Source organism: Eucalyptus grandis, chromosome 2 (assembly GCF_016545825.1).
Source record: "Eucalyptus grandis isolate ANBG69807.140 chromosome 2, ASM1654582v1, whole genome shotgun sequence".
Lineage (NCBI taxonomy): Eukaryota > Viridiplantae > Streptophyta > Magnoliopsida > Myrtales > Myrtaceae > Eucalyptus > Eucalyptus grandis.
In genome coordinates, this window is record NC_052613.1 from 52,957,458 (window position 1) to 52,972,349 (window position 14,892).

Below are 14,892 nucleotides of genomic sequence, written 5' to 3' on the forward strand. Positions count from 1 at the left end.
AATCAGCATCATAACTGAAAAAACGCATGAGGATAATCAATCAGTATCAGGTGGTAGCCGAGCAAGCGCTTATCACCAGTTTTATGTTTAACTGCTTCAGGCATTATGATGTTCGTGCGGTATAAGTTAGAAAGACTAAGAGGAGGGTGTGGATGGCAAACAAGATAACGGACAAAGAATATATGCATTTCATTGGGAAAGGAAAGCACATAGACCCAACATCTTCAAATTATGTAGATTCACTCCCTCTCTTTTAAAAGGAAGAACAGCAAATTTGATTAAAACATGACAGATCAAACTGTGATATCAGTACCTCCTACACATCGTGAATGCAGACATGAGCACTTAGTCCCTCACCAATACACTCTCATCAGCTTGTTGGAAATGATTGAACCAAAAGCTAAGTTAAGAGTCATTCGAGAGAGTACCGTGTACAAGACAACATTCTTTCCAGAAGCTCGAGTTTATACTACATTCTGTAAAATGGTGGATGACTGTAGTTGTGTTCATTTCTCTTTGCCCCAGTCATGAAGTCCCGGCAAACAAACACGACCATCAGACTTCCCCTTACTTTCTCACCTCTCATGTTCTCAAAGAATCCATCTTTTATCCAATTTCTATATCAATAAAAGATTCCTTACCAAGTGGAGTCAACGACACCAGTGTCCATATGTGTTCCAAAATCTGTGCTTCTCGCTATCAAAGCTGCCTTTTTATCTTCAACTTAACCAGGCCTTGCCCTCTTTTCCACTGAGCGAAGTAATTTACCACACGATTTCCTATGAGATCTTAGTTTCTAGACTCGACACTATGGAAGGCTGCTTAGAATGACCTGTGCCCCGACACAGTAATCTCGGTATTTGGTCAATGAATTTGTCCATTCATCCGTAACATAATCAATCTTTCGAGTGTTTTTTTCTGTTTTTCCTAGCTAAACTGCAAGTTTATCATACTCATTTCGAATTTAAGGCAAACGGGTCCGGCATCAATTCAGCAAGTTCATTCATATACCGATTTCCAGATGTTGCTTTCGCATCAGAACAGCAGCGACGTTTTAAAATGCACAGCATCTACCTCCACTTTAGCGAGCAACTAGAAGCTCAAAGCTCGATGTCTGGTTCATTTTTTCGTCCCAGAGACAGAAGAGAGAGCGTTTGCAAAATGTGGCTTAAAAAGTGTTAGATGAAAAGCTTAAGCTTCACACTTAGTCTGGTCTTTTGCCCATTAATAAGGGTGAAAGCAGATAGGGTCCGGTAAGATCTGAACTCAGGACTCTTCTCTGATACCATGTGAAATTTTGTAAAACTATCGTCAACTGTTCTTGTTCTAAAATCTTAAGTTGTTAGATGAAAATATTATTTAATATTTAATTACTCTAACAAAAAGCATATGTATCTTTCGCTTCACTAGTGAAACAGACAAGAGTTGCACCATTTTAAAGGGAAAAAAGACAGGATCAAGATGGACATTGTTTTCCAAAAGAAAAGGAAAGTAAGAAGGAAAAACCAGAAAAGAAAGGCCGACCTTGTCGAGGCTGATCTTTTGTGGATGGTGATAAGGCCTCTCGTAGAGGAGGCTCTGAAGCACTCGAGCTGTTCCTCCATTAGCAAATGGCTTGACCGCGTGCCACCACGAAGAGGTACCGCTACGTCCATTGCTAACAGGGTGAGACTGAGAGTCCTCCATTGCAGAAAACCCCTTGGCCTCTCCCTCTCTCTCTCTCTCTCTGTCGTGTTGTCGTGGTACTACTCTCTCTCCTTCCGTGAAACGGGTCTTGCTTTAAATTTGATTCTGGTTTCTCTCCTGCTCTCCCTCGTGCCATCGCCATTGCTTTCTCCCCCCCGAAAGAGGAGCTGAATTCTGCGACTTTCTCGACAACTTTTCACGTCGTACTGGTTTTGTGAACAGAGAGACCACGCGCCACTGCATCACGCATCACGTAGCGACAAGAAGATTTTACTTTCCGCAGCAAATCACAGGTTCATTTTGTTGTCATATCGAGTTCACTATAAACTAAAAATGAACTTTTTTCTTTTTCCTTTTAGATCTCTATTTTGGGTAAAGTATCTTGTATAATAATATGTATTTGTCCGTAATAATGTTATTTATTTTGTATTATACTATATTAATCAAAGCTAAAGTGAGCTTGTTCATAATAAACTCACTTGACTAAAATCAAATGACCTATCCTATAGGCAATTCTTGGATTGCCTAAAGAATAAGCCCACATTACTAAAATCAATCACGTATTAAGAATCCGTGATACACTCCAAAGATTTTGCTAAAAGCATGGTATTTCCTATAACTTTTATATATCATTTATAATTTACATCTATACAACATTTCCTCGTAAAATAATTTTTAAGAAATCATCGGTGCATTTGTATATGAGCCCATCCAATCAAACAGTGACTGCTATTTACAGGAGAGGATGCAGATATGGGCATGCCTCTCTTATGCCTCGATCGTTACACTGTACAAGCAAGGACCGGACGGATTGATCTCCGAAACTTGCCATTCCGAACCAGGTGGCGCATTCGGGTCATAGGACAAAGTACGATAACCGGCGAGTTCCTTAACCGAGAACAACAAGAGCTTCCCGTCCGAGGTCCCAAGCCGGAACGAGGCTTCCGAGCTCTGACAAGGCGGGAGCGTTACCGTGCTCCACGAGTTCTTTCCCTGGTCGAAAACAGACAACTTCTTCTGGCTTCTCCACTCCATGCAGAAGAGCCTCGTCCCGAGCACGGCGTGCGCGGTCACCATGACACACCCGTTCTTGAGCTCGCACCACGCGCGCTTCTCAGGGTCGTAGACGCAGACCGACCTCGCGCTTCCGATGGTGAAGCTCGACCGCCCTCCCATCACGTAGAGCTTGCCCTCGAAGCCGCAGGCGAAGCATCCCCACCTCGGGAGCCTGAGGCTCTCTATCGGAGTCCACTTGCCCGTGTTGGGATCGTATGCCTCGGCGCTACTGATGATGTCGCCTCCGGCTCCGTACCCACCAACGGCGTAGACCATTCCATTAACTTCGGCGCAGGCGAAGTTCCGACGAGCCTCGTTCATATTCCTTAATTTGCTCCAACTGCATAGACAAGTGACTCATTTCAGTTTGGCAAACCGAGCTAGATACATCGTTACAGGAAAATTAGAGGTCATCTGTTCAGTTGGGGAATTTCTACCTGCGGTACTATTTTTAGTCATTTATCTAATCAATCCTCTCCAACGCAAAATCCTAACAAATACAGTCAGAGGACACCAGGTGCGACATGAATTAAATTGCCTGCGCGACACGACACCCACCACGAATATTCAACTGGTGGGAGCATAGAAGACAGATTGACAAAAGGTTAATCCATTCACCATCGACAACCCATAGTGGGTATCCTTTTAGGTAATATTTTCACCTACGTCACGCTCCGGTGTCCTCCAACGTTCATCTTAGCTGGATTTAACCGGATTTTACATCGAATGGACTTTATCACAGAAGTACTCACTTAGAAAAGTAGTGAAAATATATGGACAAAAAATAGAATTTTAACTTTTCAATTTGATTTGAATTCGCCATGCATCAAAATATAACAACAATTTAACCCCCGAGAGATTTTTGCAAGCGAAATGACTAAAAATCTAATGAGGGAGTCAAACCGTGTGCTATAGCTATTTGCATATTTCTCATGCAGAGAGCTACTTGTTTGAAACAGGAAACGTACTCTGCAAATACCTGACAGCTTTATGAGGACTTGAAGCATAAATCCATGATTACCAATCAAATTAGATGTATAGTTTACACCAGAGAATTTGATCATCACTAAAATGATCTCTTTTTATTGTTTCGAAGGCCTCGTGCAATGACCAACTTTATGAGAAATTTGGAGAAATTTTATTAAGTGTAACAACGTACCTGTTCAAACAAGAGTCATATTGGTAAACTTCTGCAGAGACGACGCGGGATCCACCCGCCACTGAATAGCCACCGGCAATCAAAAGCTTTCCATTGACAACTGCCACCCCAAAACAGGCCTTCGACAGACCAGGCATCGGGGGAAGGCGCCGTTGCTTGTTTCCTAAGCTATCGATGGCCTCCCAGTGGCTTTCCTTTGTCCTGGCATCCGTGGATAGGACAAAAACCCATTCTTCAAGAGTACCTCCTAATTTTCGCTCCAGCAGGAATTCCTTGCTTCCAAGAAATGACCTCCACTTCTTGCAGACCAAGCCCACCGATGGGAGCTCGCGACGAGGAACGAATGCGAGACAACTTTTCGCCACATCATCAGGCAAACCAGGTATGATTGGGCCGTCGAATTCATTGAGAGGCTCAGAAGACGAGTTAGGACCAGTTCTTGAAAGGGTTCTTTTGCTTGGCCGGACCAAAGTGGAGGAACACATCGCTGAATCTAAGTAAATCTCGACCTTTTCACACACGAAGTTCGAGTACTTGTCAGAACTTGCGAAGGCAGTTTCTTAATTTGGTCGAAAACACCTGCATCAGAAAATGAAATATGCAACAGACAGTTACACATCAGAAGGTCGTGACAATGTACATCGGACATTCGGACAACATAATTCGCAGACACAACTTTGACCGTGCCGATGCAGGGTTTCATAGATTCATCTGGAATGACCATGTAAATGGAAGTCATGATAAGCCAAACCTTATCTGAACTTGTCAAGCCAGCTCTAACCATTACTTATACAAAACCAAAAAAGGGGGAACAAGTATTTTATTCTAACCGGTATATCAATTACTTGGCATAAAATAACTGATTGAAAAGCCATGTCCTAATCGTCCCTGACAAAGAACACTCGGATCTCATCCATCTGGCCTTATTACTCCTAGAACAGGACACACACAGAGAGACCGAGATAGAGAGAGGACCCATGAAGCTGCATAGATGCTAGATGCCGAAAACAATATCCTTCAGAGACACTCAGATTCAAGGAAAAGATGTCCACGACAAGCATGGATATAGCAGCTTTTCTTCAGGAAGAGCAGAGAGAGATACGGAGAAGCGGAATGAAATGAAGAAGCCACCTTAAACTTGCCAAGGTTGGTGTATATCGATAGATATAGAGGGGTGATGAGAGCCGAGAGAGAGAACCCGTGAAGCTGCGTAGATTACAGATGCCAAAAACATCCATCAAACACACTCAGAATCAAAGAAAAGATGTCCGCAACAAGCATGGATATTGCAGCTTTTCTTGAGCAAGAGGGGGGAGAGAGAGAGAGAGACGGAAAAGCGGAATCAAATGAAAGAACTCACCTTGAACTTGCCGGCGTGGTGCAAATAAAACAGATAAGGAAAGGCGACGAGAGTGGTTGAACCTGGTTTTCCGAGAGATCGAAAGAAAACGAAAGCGAGGAGGATTTATATAGGGAGGCGAAAAAAAAATATACGTAAAGTCCGGAGAGGATAAAGGTCGACAGTGAAGAACCACGTCAGCGAGGAGAAAGTCTCCTCTCCCCGTAAACTTCATTGGAAAGAGCTGGCACTCCTTGCCCGAAGGAACGGGCAATTGCTGCATCTTTTTTCGAAGACGACTGCCTGAAAAAAGTCTCTCTCTCTCTCTATTCTATTTATATACATACACCGTGTGTTCCTTTCCATTTTTTTTCAATAGAGAAAGATATTTGAGAGTATCCACATTTTGCGTCTTTATCAGGAAAGTTTGCTTATCAACCCGGCAAGTTGAAGTACATCGTATCATAATATTTTTCTTTTTATGGTCAAGTTACCGTTATATTATTATTACTATTGTCAACACCATAGCCATTGTCAATAAGCCGGTGCATCGATTCGGATGTCATCAGCTTCCATTGATGCAACGTGAGAACAAATCAGTGCGTGTACCGTACCTCAATTGAAAATCGTCGTAATATTACGGCAATATTGAAGCTCTCTAAGTTTGGTGCAGATGTTTATTCTCATTTTGTCATTTGACCACTCAACAAATCTACCGTACTTCAATCGAAAATCGTCGTATGTATTACAGCGATATTCAAGCTCTCTACGTTTGGTGCAAATGTTTATCTTCGTTATGTCATCTGACCACTCGTTTCTCTGCCAGGATTTGCTAATCCCGTTGAATTGGCCAAATTCTGTTGACCACAAAGCAAAAATCAATAGTTTTTTCCTATTTTGGGGGAGATGCACTCGGTCAACAAAACGACCAAATCAGAAAAAGCCTGTTGCCAAGCCATTGGGCGGTTGCCCTCTGTTATCTTGAGGACAATTAACAATTAGTTGATCCAGTTGATGAGCACCCAAAGAAAGTTTTAAATGTATGGACCCGACGTTCTTATCTCCGTACAGTTATCTGTATCGGATAATCCTTCATGCGATGAGGCTGGGCAAGTAGGAGAGAAGTAGAGCTTTCTTTAAGCTGACTTTTCAAGAAATTGCTTTGAAATGTTTTCAAAAATAAACTGATCATTCAACAATAGAAGCCAAGGCTTATCTCTATGCAGAACTTGATTATATTAAATAGCATTTCAGACACTGTGACCGACCATAAGAATTTTTTATGGCGAATCTATAGGCAGTTGAACATTAAGAGAGAGAGATCATCACAAGAGGAAAATGCATGAAGACCGTTCTGCATACGACTTCCAGGATACATAAAGAATTGCAGAGGAAATTTATGGTGCTTTATGATCATTCCAGGATCACAAAGTATTGGTGAAATATAGGCATCACGCAGCACCTCAGATGAACCTCAAAACCAAAACCAATAACGATCAAATTTAAAGAGCCACACAGTAAGAAAATATGAGACATAAGATCGAGGAGATTTGAGGATGTTTTCAGCTGGCGACTTCATACCTGTTTAGAGCCTCTTGATAACCGAACTCAGCATCACTAAACGTATATCGAGGAGTATAATAAGCAAATATGCCACCTGACAACCAGCGTCTCTTAAGGTACATCAACGACAAACCATAGCTAGACATAACATATTGCATGATGACTTGCAGGCATCTTTAGAATTTAGAAAATACGACACTAATATATCCAGTACAAGTAACCTCAAGGATCAAAAGAAAAGCCCCTTACCTCATTCTGTATAAATGAGCATTTTCCTGGATACAACACAATAGTAAATTGACAAGATCTCATGATTTTAGGGATCAAATGACCATCCTTCAACAATAGTTTTACAGCAACATGTCAAAAGCACTCCTCAGGCCAAGAAGATGACTCGGTTAAAATCAGATGAAGGCCATTATTCCCAAAACAGCCATCCTTTGGTTATAGAATATCAAATTGCGATAAACACAGACATCAGTTTCAAAATGTCCTGCTGTAAAAGTGCAAATCATGCAATGACAAAAAGTAAAATCCGATATTTTACCTTTTCTCAATTTCCAACTCCCAATTCTAGGTAACATGTCCACAATCATCGCTAGAATATTGTTCTTATGTAGAAGCATTAAGATCCACAGCACCATTACTATTGGCTAAAGATATGATAAAACTGGACAAAATTTCCACTAAATGGCTGCTTTAAGCAAAGCTGAAGGTAGAATAAGTTCTATAACTTGTCTGGACAGCAACTTGGCCTTAACCTACTAAGTGAAGTCGGCTACAAGGATCCTTTATGCCACTGCAATCTACCCTATGAAGTATGCGTCCCTCTTGACATTAAAAGCTAAAATTATGACCAGTAAACTGAAGTTAAAAACCCAAAATATCGAGATGTTAGTCGACCCATCGCTATGTACTCTCCATAAACAAGATAAAACTGGAATCAGTCAAAGATCAAGCATCCTGAAACCAATCTGACTATTTAGCATGCCCAGACAGACAATTCTGAATTCCACGGTCAATGCATGAATACTACATATTTACTGCATAAAATCAACAGGAAAGCAACTCTTTCGAAACAACCAAGGAACAGAGCATCTTATGAAGCAGTAAAATTGGCAATAGCAGCAGCAAGCAAGCAAAAAGAAAATGTTGAGTCCAAAAATTTATATTCCAGATATTGTCTAAATTCTGACAATCCCGGCCATCTATCCTCGGAAAATCCATTCATCCAACGCTCAAAAGAACAATCACTAGGCTGTAGACTTTGAGGAAACTCCTAGAACAAGCCTACTTCTTAGAAGATTTCTTCTTTGAACTCGAGGAGGGCTGTTGAGGCTGCAGTTTGGGGTGCTTCTCAGCTTCGATCGGGTCCAACCACTTGAGCGGATGGCGATTGAAGAAGGGCCAGTTCGGGACGGTGACCAACGTGGTCAAGACGACGCCGCCCGCGTATATCAAGATCATCGTCTGGAAAGACCCGATGGTGTAACCAGTCGCAAACGCCACCACAGCAAACGCCACGAGCAGTATCTGCATCAGCTGCTCCGCGAGCTTCTGCCCTTGCCAATCCATCTCTGACATCACGAGAAACCGACGCGAATTAGAGTAAATAAGCGACTCCCAAAACCTAATCACACGGTCAATCGCCACGCTCCCAACCTAACCATCACGATCGGGGGCACTGATCTCGAAAGCCAGGTCCCACGTCGAGTTCAAGCGATCGAACTTCACTGAAAGAAACAAGAGCCCGATCTACCGCACGATGTCGGATTCCAACACTTTCCAGGCGAAATTACAGCAACAAGAAGCGAATTTCTCGATCCCAATCGGGTTCCAATTATCAAGGCGGCACCAAGAATCAGGAACGAAATCGAACAGAGATCAAGAGGAACTGGAACGAAAACCCTAAAACCTGGAATTCCTGAAACGGAAGAAGGATGGAACGGAGACACTTACTGGTGCGACGCGAGCTGACCGGATGCGAGACGGCGCTGAGGACGCTCTTGTCTGAAAATGGAGAGGGTAACAAGGAAACGGACGCTGCGAAGTCTCTGTTATATCGCGATTCACCGCGGAAGTCAATGTATCTATCGAACGCAAGAATATGATAAAGCATTAAAATAAAATTAAATCGAGTATCTTGAGCACTTATTAATCTTAAGAAAGAATCTCTGATTTACCAAACTTTAATGCATGACAGGAAAAAAAGGAAGATGTAGCGCTTTAAATATTGAGGATAATTACATAAATAGTTGTTGAATTTTGGGTCAAGAACGTGTTGTTTGTGAATTCATTTTATCCGATCTCTGAAATATATTTAATTGTAATCTAGGCCCTAAACAATATGAAAATGTTCAGTATTATTCCTAAACTTGAATTAATAAGAGGATGATATTGAATAATTTTTTCATGTAGTTTAATGACTAAAACGAATATGTTGAATAATTTAAAAGTCTCGAACAATATTGCATATTGAATTTAAGTTTAGGGATAATATTAAATAAATTAAAAGTTCAAAATTCATATTGCATATTTGACCAAAGTTAAAAGACCATTTATCTCATTTTCCATAAAAATTACAATGCTTTTTCTAAGTCAACAAAATCGAATAAATAAAAAGATTGGCTAATTCATTATATTTATAAAGTTGATTGAAAAATTTTACCAGAGTTTATCTAACTTCACAAATGTGACCATCCCGTGGCAGCATGGATTTGCCACGTGATAGATATCGTTTGATCAATCACCGGGGAATTGCACCGGAGACATATATAAAAAAAAATATCAATCAAAGCTAGATATTCCAGATGCACTTTCTAAAATATAATTGTGTATTATTTGAATCCAGGGAGTTGTGACTTCATAGCATATAGACTACATTCATTTATCTAAACGGCACGCTCAGTAAAATTTAAAAAGTCCATAAATCACACTTTAATTATAACAAAAAAAAATTCAAAGACTATAAAGGAGTTCCGTCATCTACATGGATGAAAATACACCCTCTTCGCCCTACAGCTATCTATGCAGAAGACCGATTCTAAACAGAGCATTGCTGGGAATCGTGGATGAGATTATCGGTTTTCCATCGTCGTCGTCAATCTAGTGGACATTTCCGGGGATCCTACCTCAGAGTGGCCAATCAAAGTTTGTATGCGAGGCATAATTCCTTTTAGAATGATACTAAAAAATCGATCTCTTTTTTTCAATTACAACTTAGAGTACGGTGCTTAAGTCGAGTGAAGAGAGAAAGATGGAGGAAATTAAAATTTAATACACTATCCTCAATACTGCAAATAAAAGTCGGGACATAGCAACTGACGGAAAAATCACATTGTTCCAAAAATCCAGAGTACATTCTATGGGGAAAACTGAAGCAACTCTCCAAAAAAAGGCCTGAGAAAAACATGAGTCTCTGTTGGGTGTGTCCTGGTTCATTTGGCGTTAGCCTCATGCAGAACTCCTCATAGCCTGTGACCTCTTGGACTTGCTGGTGGCCAACTGAGTCTCCGGCTGAAAAATCAAATGACTCCACACATCAGCTATATAGAAGATAAGTTGGGTAATTAAAAAAATCATCACAGAATTCAACCACTTTGTATGTAAATAAAGGAGACCCACCTCCTTCTTCACAGGTTCTTCCTTCTCAGACAAAATCAACTCAATATGGCAGGGAGATGACATATAAGCTGTTTCGGAGAAAAAAGAAAGCAATCAATTTCCATTGCTCAGAGAAAAAGGGACAAGGAACTTTGAAGAACTGACAAGCAACAGTGGACTTACGATTGATTCTTCCGTGAGCACGGTAGGTACGACGTCTTTGCTTCTGAGCCTGGTTTACCTGAACGTGAGAGACGAAGAGTGCGTCCACATCCAATCCCTTGACCTGATGACCAATTGCATGTATGTTAGTTATGAATAGCAGGAGGCACCACTTTCACCAGCATGTAGCAATAGAGAGATTATAAGTACCTCAGCATTACTCTCAGCATTCTTCAACAAATCCAGTATGAATCGAGCTGACTTTACGGGCCAGCGTCCTTGACCATTTGAATGCCTGTTCTTGGCCTGAGCAGTTCGACCAACACCACGACAGAACCGCCTGAAGGGTATGGCTTGCTTATGCGCGAGCACATCTTCCAAGTACCTCTTGGCCTTAACCAAAGGCAACTTCCTAATGGCAAAAGCTGTTTCTCTGGTATTCTGCAGGAGAGATAAAAACAAAAATCTTCTAAGTCATGGCTTCACTAACAAGCAGAAAAATTACAATAGACTGGATGAAGAAGATTTAAGTTACAGACAAGAGGCAAGAGAAATTTAAGGCTATGTGTACTAATTGTTCCATCATTTACTGAACCATCAGTCATTACATTGTACAGAGGTTCACCCAATAATGATGAAATTGATTTTCCTGAAGTATACGAGAGCTTCATCCACAAAAGGCAATGAGGCCCTGCTTTTTTCTTCAGGGTTCTTGGTAATTAGAGAATGGAAACTAATCAATACCATGAACTTATGTTGTTGCAACGACACAACTGCCATCTTAAGATAAATCATAATTCACCAGTTTCAGATTTTCCGAATATGTCCCGATAATTTACACTGAACAATTGGAGCATATAATATGGGACTTCAGCTTAAATGAAATTAGGGGACCTCGTGTATATGTCAAATTAACCGAACAGAAGAATGTGAAATAGCTGTTCAACAATAGAGGCATCAAGATACACATTATTTTCAAACAAATATCCAAGAAGCTCATGGACTGTAAATATAAAAACGGAACCCATCCAGACTCCCTAAACCTAAGTCACTTCAAAAGGTTCGTATCTGAAGAGGTCAGAGGGGTTATGATGTGACACCATTTTTTGAACCTTCAGCCACGATAGATAACAGAGGTTCACCCAATAACAGTGTATAGATTTCCCTGAAGTCTACGAGAGATCCATTCACACAGGCAACAGATCACTGCTTTTTTCATCAGGTAAGTTATTATCAAATCACAACATGAGCTTAACAAAGTTAATATGATCCAATACCCCACGTGGCAGGTAATAGCATCTATCAAAGAAATTATTCAAGCATCAATCAAAGGGGTTATATGATGTTACACCATTTTTTGAACCTTCAGCCACAATAGAGAACAGAGGTTCACCCAATAACAGTGCATATATTTCCCTGAAGTCTACGAGAAATCCATTCACACAGGCAACAGATCACTGCTTTTTTCATCAGGTAAGTTATATTCGAATCATAACATCAGCTTGACAAAGTTAATATGACCCGATACCCCACGTGGCAGGTAATGGCATCAATCAAAGAAGTTATTTTTAGAATCAATAAGGGGTTATATGATGTGACACCATTTTTTGAACCTTCAGCCACGACAGATAACAGAGGTTCACCCAATAACAGTGAATATATTTCCCTGAAGTCTACGAGAGATCCATTCACACAGGCAACAGATCCCTGCTTTTTCATCAGGTAGGTTATCATCAAATCATAAAATCAGCTTAACAAAGTTAATATGATCAGATAAACCACGTGGCTGGTAATAGCATCAATCATAGAAATTATTTCTAGCGATAATAGTTCAAATTTACACAACTCTTTCGTGGTTCCCCGTCTTCCGGTCAACCGCACTCAAGAAACTAGAGAGCAAGCATACAGTAAACAAGACAATCACCAAGAACACGGGCAAAGAAGTATGTATCGTTTGAACAGAAAGTTCAATTTTTTTTCAACTATTTACTGGAAATACTGATGAAATAGCAATGACATGAGAACTTTCGTACCTTGAAATGAACGCGGAGGTCGGAGCCCCTCGCCTTGCAGGCTGAAAAATGAAATGAAACCAATGGATCTCAAACGTCAATCCTAGGAACCAACAAAACATCCTACCAATACTTGCAACAAAACTAGCTAGCGAAACGATCTGAACAGATCAGTCCAAATCGAAAGACCGGTATCGAACACCGCAGAGAATATAAGCACGGAGAAATCGCGAAATCGACAATTGAGGAACCGTCACGTACACTTGGTGGGATTGTCCGGCTCTCTCGAGTACTTCACCTGAAGAGATCAACGAGCAATCAAACGCAGTGAGATCAATGCCAGCTAAGACACGAGAACACAAAGATAGAGAAACCAGAGGAGGAGGAGGAGGAGGAGGAGATGGAGTACCATGGCGGCTGCTGCTGCTGCTGCTGTCGCTAGGGTTTTTACTCGCTTGAAATGAGCCAGAAGAAAGGGATAGCGAGACGGCGCTCTTTATATAAAAGCGATGGCTGCGAGACATGAAACCCTAATCACCAGAGGCGAATGGAGAGAGAGAAGCGACCGGGGCTATTGATCTGGGCCTGTGATGGGCTCCCAGAGGCCCAATCAGAGTAGAGTTGATTTTCTTTTTTCCCCGATGAACTTCTTATTTCGTTAACTAAAAAACTCGTGCTTGAGAGGCTCGAACAGGTTATGTTAGGAAGTTTTCTATGGCGTTTGGTTCGAACTTTGGGGAAACGCTTTGGGAGAATCACAAATATCTTTGGGTAAAGGGTTTTAGAAATCGCCAGATTGTTTAGTAAACTATAACCGAAAAGTCTTTAAATGCAAAGATTGTTTGCAGTAAACATATATTTGAAAAACTCTTTAGTATAACCAAATTAAGTTTTTTAGTTTTTGTATTTTTAAAATCGCAAAAAAGAAACAATGATTATATAACATTTTACATTTTCATGTTGAGAGTAATGTAAAATATATATATTAGTAAATTTATTTAAAAATTATATTAAAAGAATTTGATTATAAATTAGATGCAAAGCTCAACTTTTGGCCTAGGGTTCTTTTAGGTTTGTTTTCAACTTTGAATAATTTTTTAATTATTATAATATTAATCATATTCGTTAATTAATGATCATTCTAGTGTATTGATAAAAAGTTGGGCTATTGATTGTCAAAAGATAAAAATGACAAAAAAAAAGGCGAACCCAACATTTGCAAAGAGTTTTTATCATTTTTTTTAAATATAAAAATAAAATCCGATGAAAATCCATCGTCAATCAACGGTGTTTGGGGGTGTGGGGAAGATGATTGGTTTAAAAAAAAAAAAAAAAAAAAGTCAACGGATGAATAGTAGAGGTGGACTTGCATTTCCAAAATGCTAAAAGCCTAAAGCAAGTGAGGGGAGCCTGCTTTGGGCTTTTAGCATTTCAAAAGCTAGTATTTGGCCAAAAATATCTCGAAATGCTGAACCAAACACCTAAATCTTTTCCCAATGGGCTTTCGGGGCTGAAAGCCCTTTGGGAATGCTGAACCAAACAGGGCCTATCTCTCGATTGTCAAGAAATTTTGAACGAAAAGTTAACAAAGCAAATTCGACACTCAAGCAAAAATTGGTACTTTTCATAAGACCAAAAAAAAATTACAGTAGAATTAGGATTAAACTTAAAGTTGGGAGTTTTTATGGGACAAAACGCCCAAGTATGAGATTGAAGACCGAGCATAAAATCGAAAATCCCCAAGTGAGATGTTATAAAAACTCAAGAGTAAGAGCAATCGACAAAAAATTCAATCCTTTTTACCCCAGTTTTTACTCAAATTTCATATCCAATAAGACATCATTTGAGCCAATATGGAATTGTCTTCATGGATATGAAATTAGTGCAATATATAGTTGAAGAAAATACTTGATAGTAGGGACGTATTTGTGCAAAAGATTTTGATGTATCTTAGTCAACTAAAAGTTATTTGTATAGTTGAAGATAAATTAGTTAATTACGAGAGAATTGAAGTGAAATGAACTTATTTATTCATTCGAGATTCGAGTTTTATGGAGAATTGGCATTACTTATCACTATATATTTTCATAGGCGTTGGCCAAGTCTATATATGATTATATTAAAGACCTCTCAGATTGATAAAAAAAAATTAACAAACAAAATTACCGGTTGCTTGATTTTAAATAACTTGTTAATTTACTAACAATTTTGTAAAATCATGTCGCTTGATTTCATTGACCAAAGTGGTAGTTGACCCCAAACTTGTCATGCTACCCCAAATCCATTCACATCTCATCAGAGCTAGGATATGG

The 14,892-nt window shown here is 40.0% G+C and overlaps 3 protein-coding genes and 4 non-coding genes across 9 annotated transcripts; all 7 read right to left on the reverse strand.

Moving 5' to 3' along the window:
- Positions 1 to 2,286: 2,286 nt before the first annotated feature.
- Positions 2,287 to 5,351, reverse strand: LOC104433662 (F-box/kelch-repeat protein At1g67480). Of its 2 annotated transcripts, XM_010046490.3 has the most exons (4): positions 5,262 to 5,351; positions 5,033 to 5,107; positions 3,902 to 4,480; positions 2,287 to 3,082 (listed from the first exon to the last, which is right to left on the reverse strand). In XM_010046490.3, exons 3-4 carry the CDS (start codon positions 4,384 to 4,386, stop codon positions 2,455 to 2,457), a joined length of 1,113 nt encoding a protein of 370 aa, XP_010044792.2. In that variant the 5' UTR covers positions 4,387 to 4,480; positions 5,033 to 5,107; positions 5,262 to 5,351; the 3' UTR covers positions 2,287 to 2,454. The 2 variants fall into 2 exon arrangements, with proteins under 2 accessions (XP_010044792.2, XP_010044793.2); XM_010046491.3 differs by lacking the exon at positions 5,033 to 5,107 and having other exon boundaries at positions 5,262 to 5,350.
- A 2,523-nt stretch (positions 5,352 to 7,874) lies between these two features.
- Positions 7,875 to 8,921, reverse strand: LOC104433663 (probable signal peptidase complex subunit 1). 2 transcript variants are annotated; one of them, XM_010046492.3, is made up of 2 exons: positions 8,763 to 8,921; positions 7,875 to 8,380 (listed from the first exon to the last, which is right to left on the reverse strand). In XM_010046492.3, exon 2 carries the CDS (start codon positions 8,376 to 8,378, stop codon positions 8,094 to 8,096), a length of 285 nt encoding a protein of 94 aa, XP_010044794.3. In that variant the 5' UTR covers positions 8,379 to 8,380; positions 8,763 to 8,921; the 3' UTR covers positions 7,875 to 8,093. The 2 variants fall into 2 exon arrangements, with proteins under 2 accessions (XP_010044794.3, XP_010044795.1); XM_010046493.2 differs by lacking the exon at positions 8,763 to 8,921 and adding an exon at positions 8,466 to 8,728.
- Positions 8,922 to 10,047: 1,126 nt separating this feature from the next.
- On the reverse strand, positions 10,048 to 13,107 carry LOC104433664 (60S ribosomal protein L17-2). The gene is made up of 7 exons (XM_010046494.3): positions 12,990 to 13,107; positions 12,842 to 12,878; positions 12,602 to 12,642; positions 10,779 to 11,009; positions 10,590 to 10,692; positions 10,428 to 10,495; positions 10,048 to 10,319 (listed from the first exon to the last, which is right to left on the reverse strand). Exons 1-7 carry the CDS (start codon positions 12,990 to 12,992, stop codon positions 10,257 to 10,259), a joined length of 546 nt encoding a protein of 181 aa, XP_010044796.1. The 5' UTR covers positions 12,993 to 13,107; the 3' UTR covers positions 10,048 to 10,256.
- On the reverse strand, positions 11,141 to 11,269 carry LOC120290989. The gene has a single exon (XR_005548798.1). It is a non-coding gene; the product is annotated as a small nucleolar RNA snoR74 (small nucleolar RNA).
- On the reverse strand, positions 11,658 to 11,784 carry LOC120290992. Its single transcript, XR_005548801.1, has one exon. It is a non-coding gene; the product is annotated as a small nucleolar RNA snoR74 (small nucleolar RNA).
- On the reverse strand, positions 11,909 to 12,035 carry LOC120290993. The gene has a single exon (XR_005548802.1). It is a non-coding gene; the product is annotated as a small nucleolar RNA snoR74 (small nucleolar RNA).
- LOC120290991 lies at positions 12,159 to 12,285 on the reverse strand. The gene has a single exon (XR_005548800.1). It is a non-coding gene; the product is annotated as a small nucleolar RNA snoR74 (small nucleolar RNA).
- Positions 13,108 to 14,892: the final 1,785 nt, after the last annotated feature.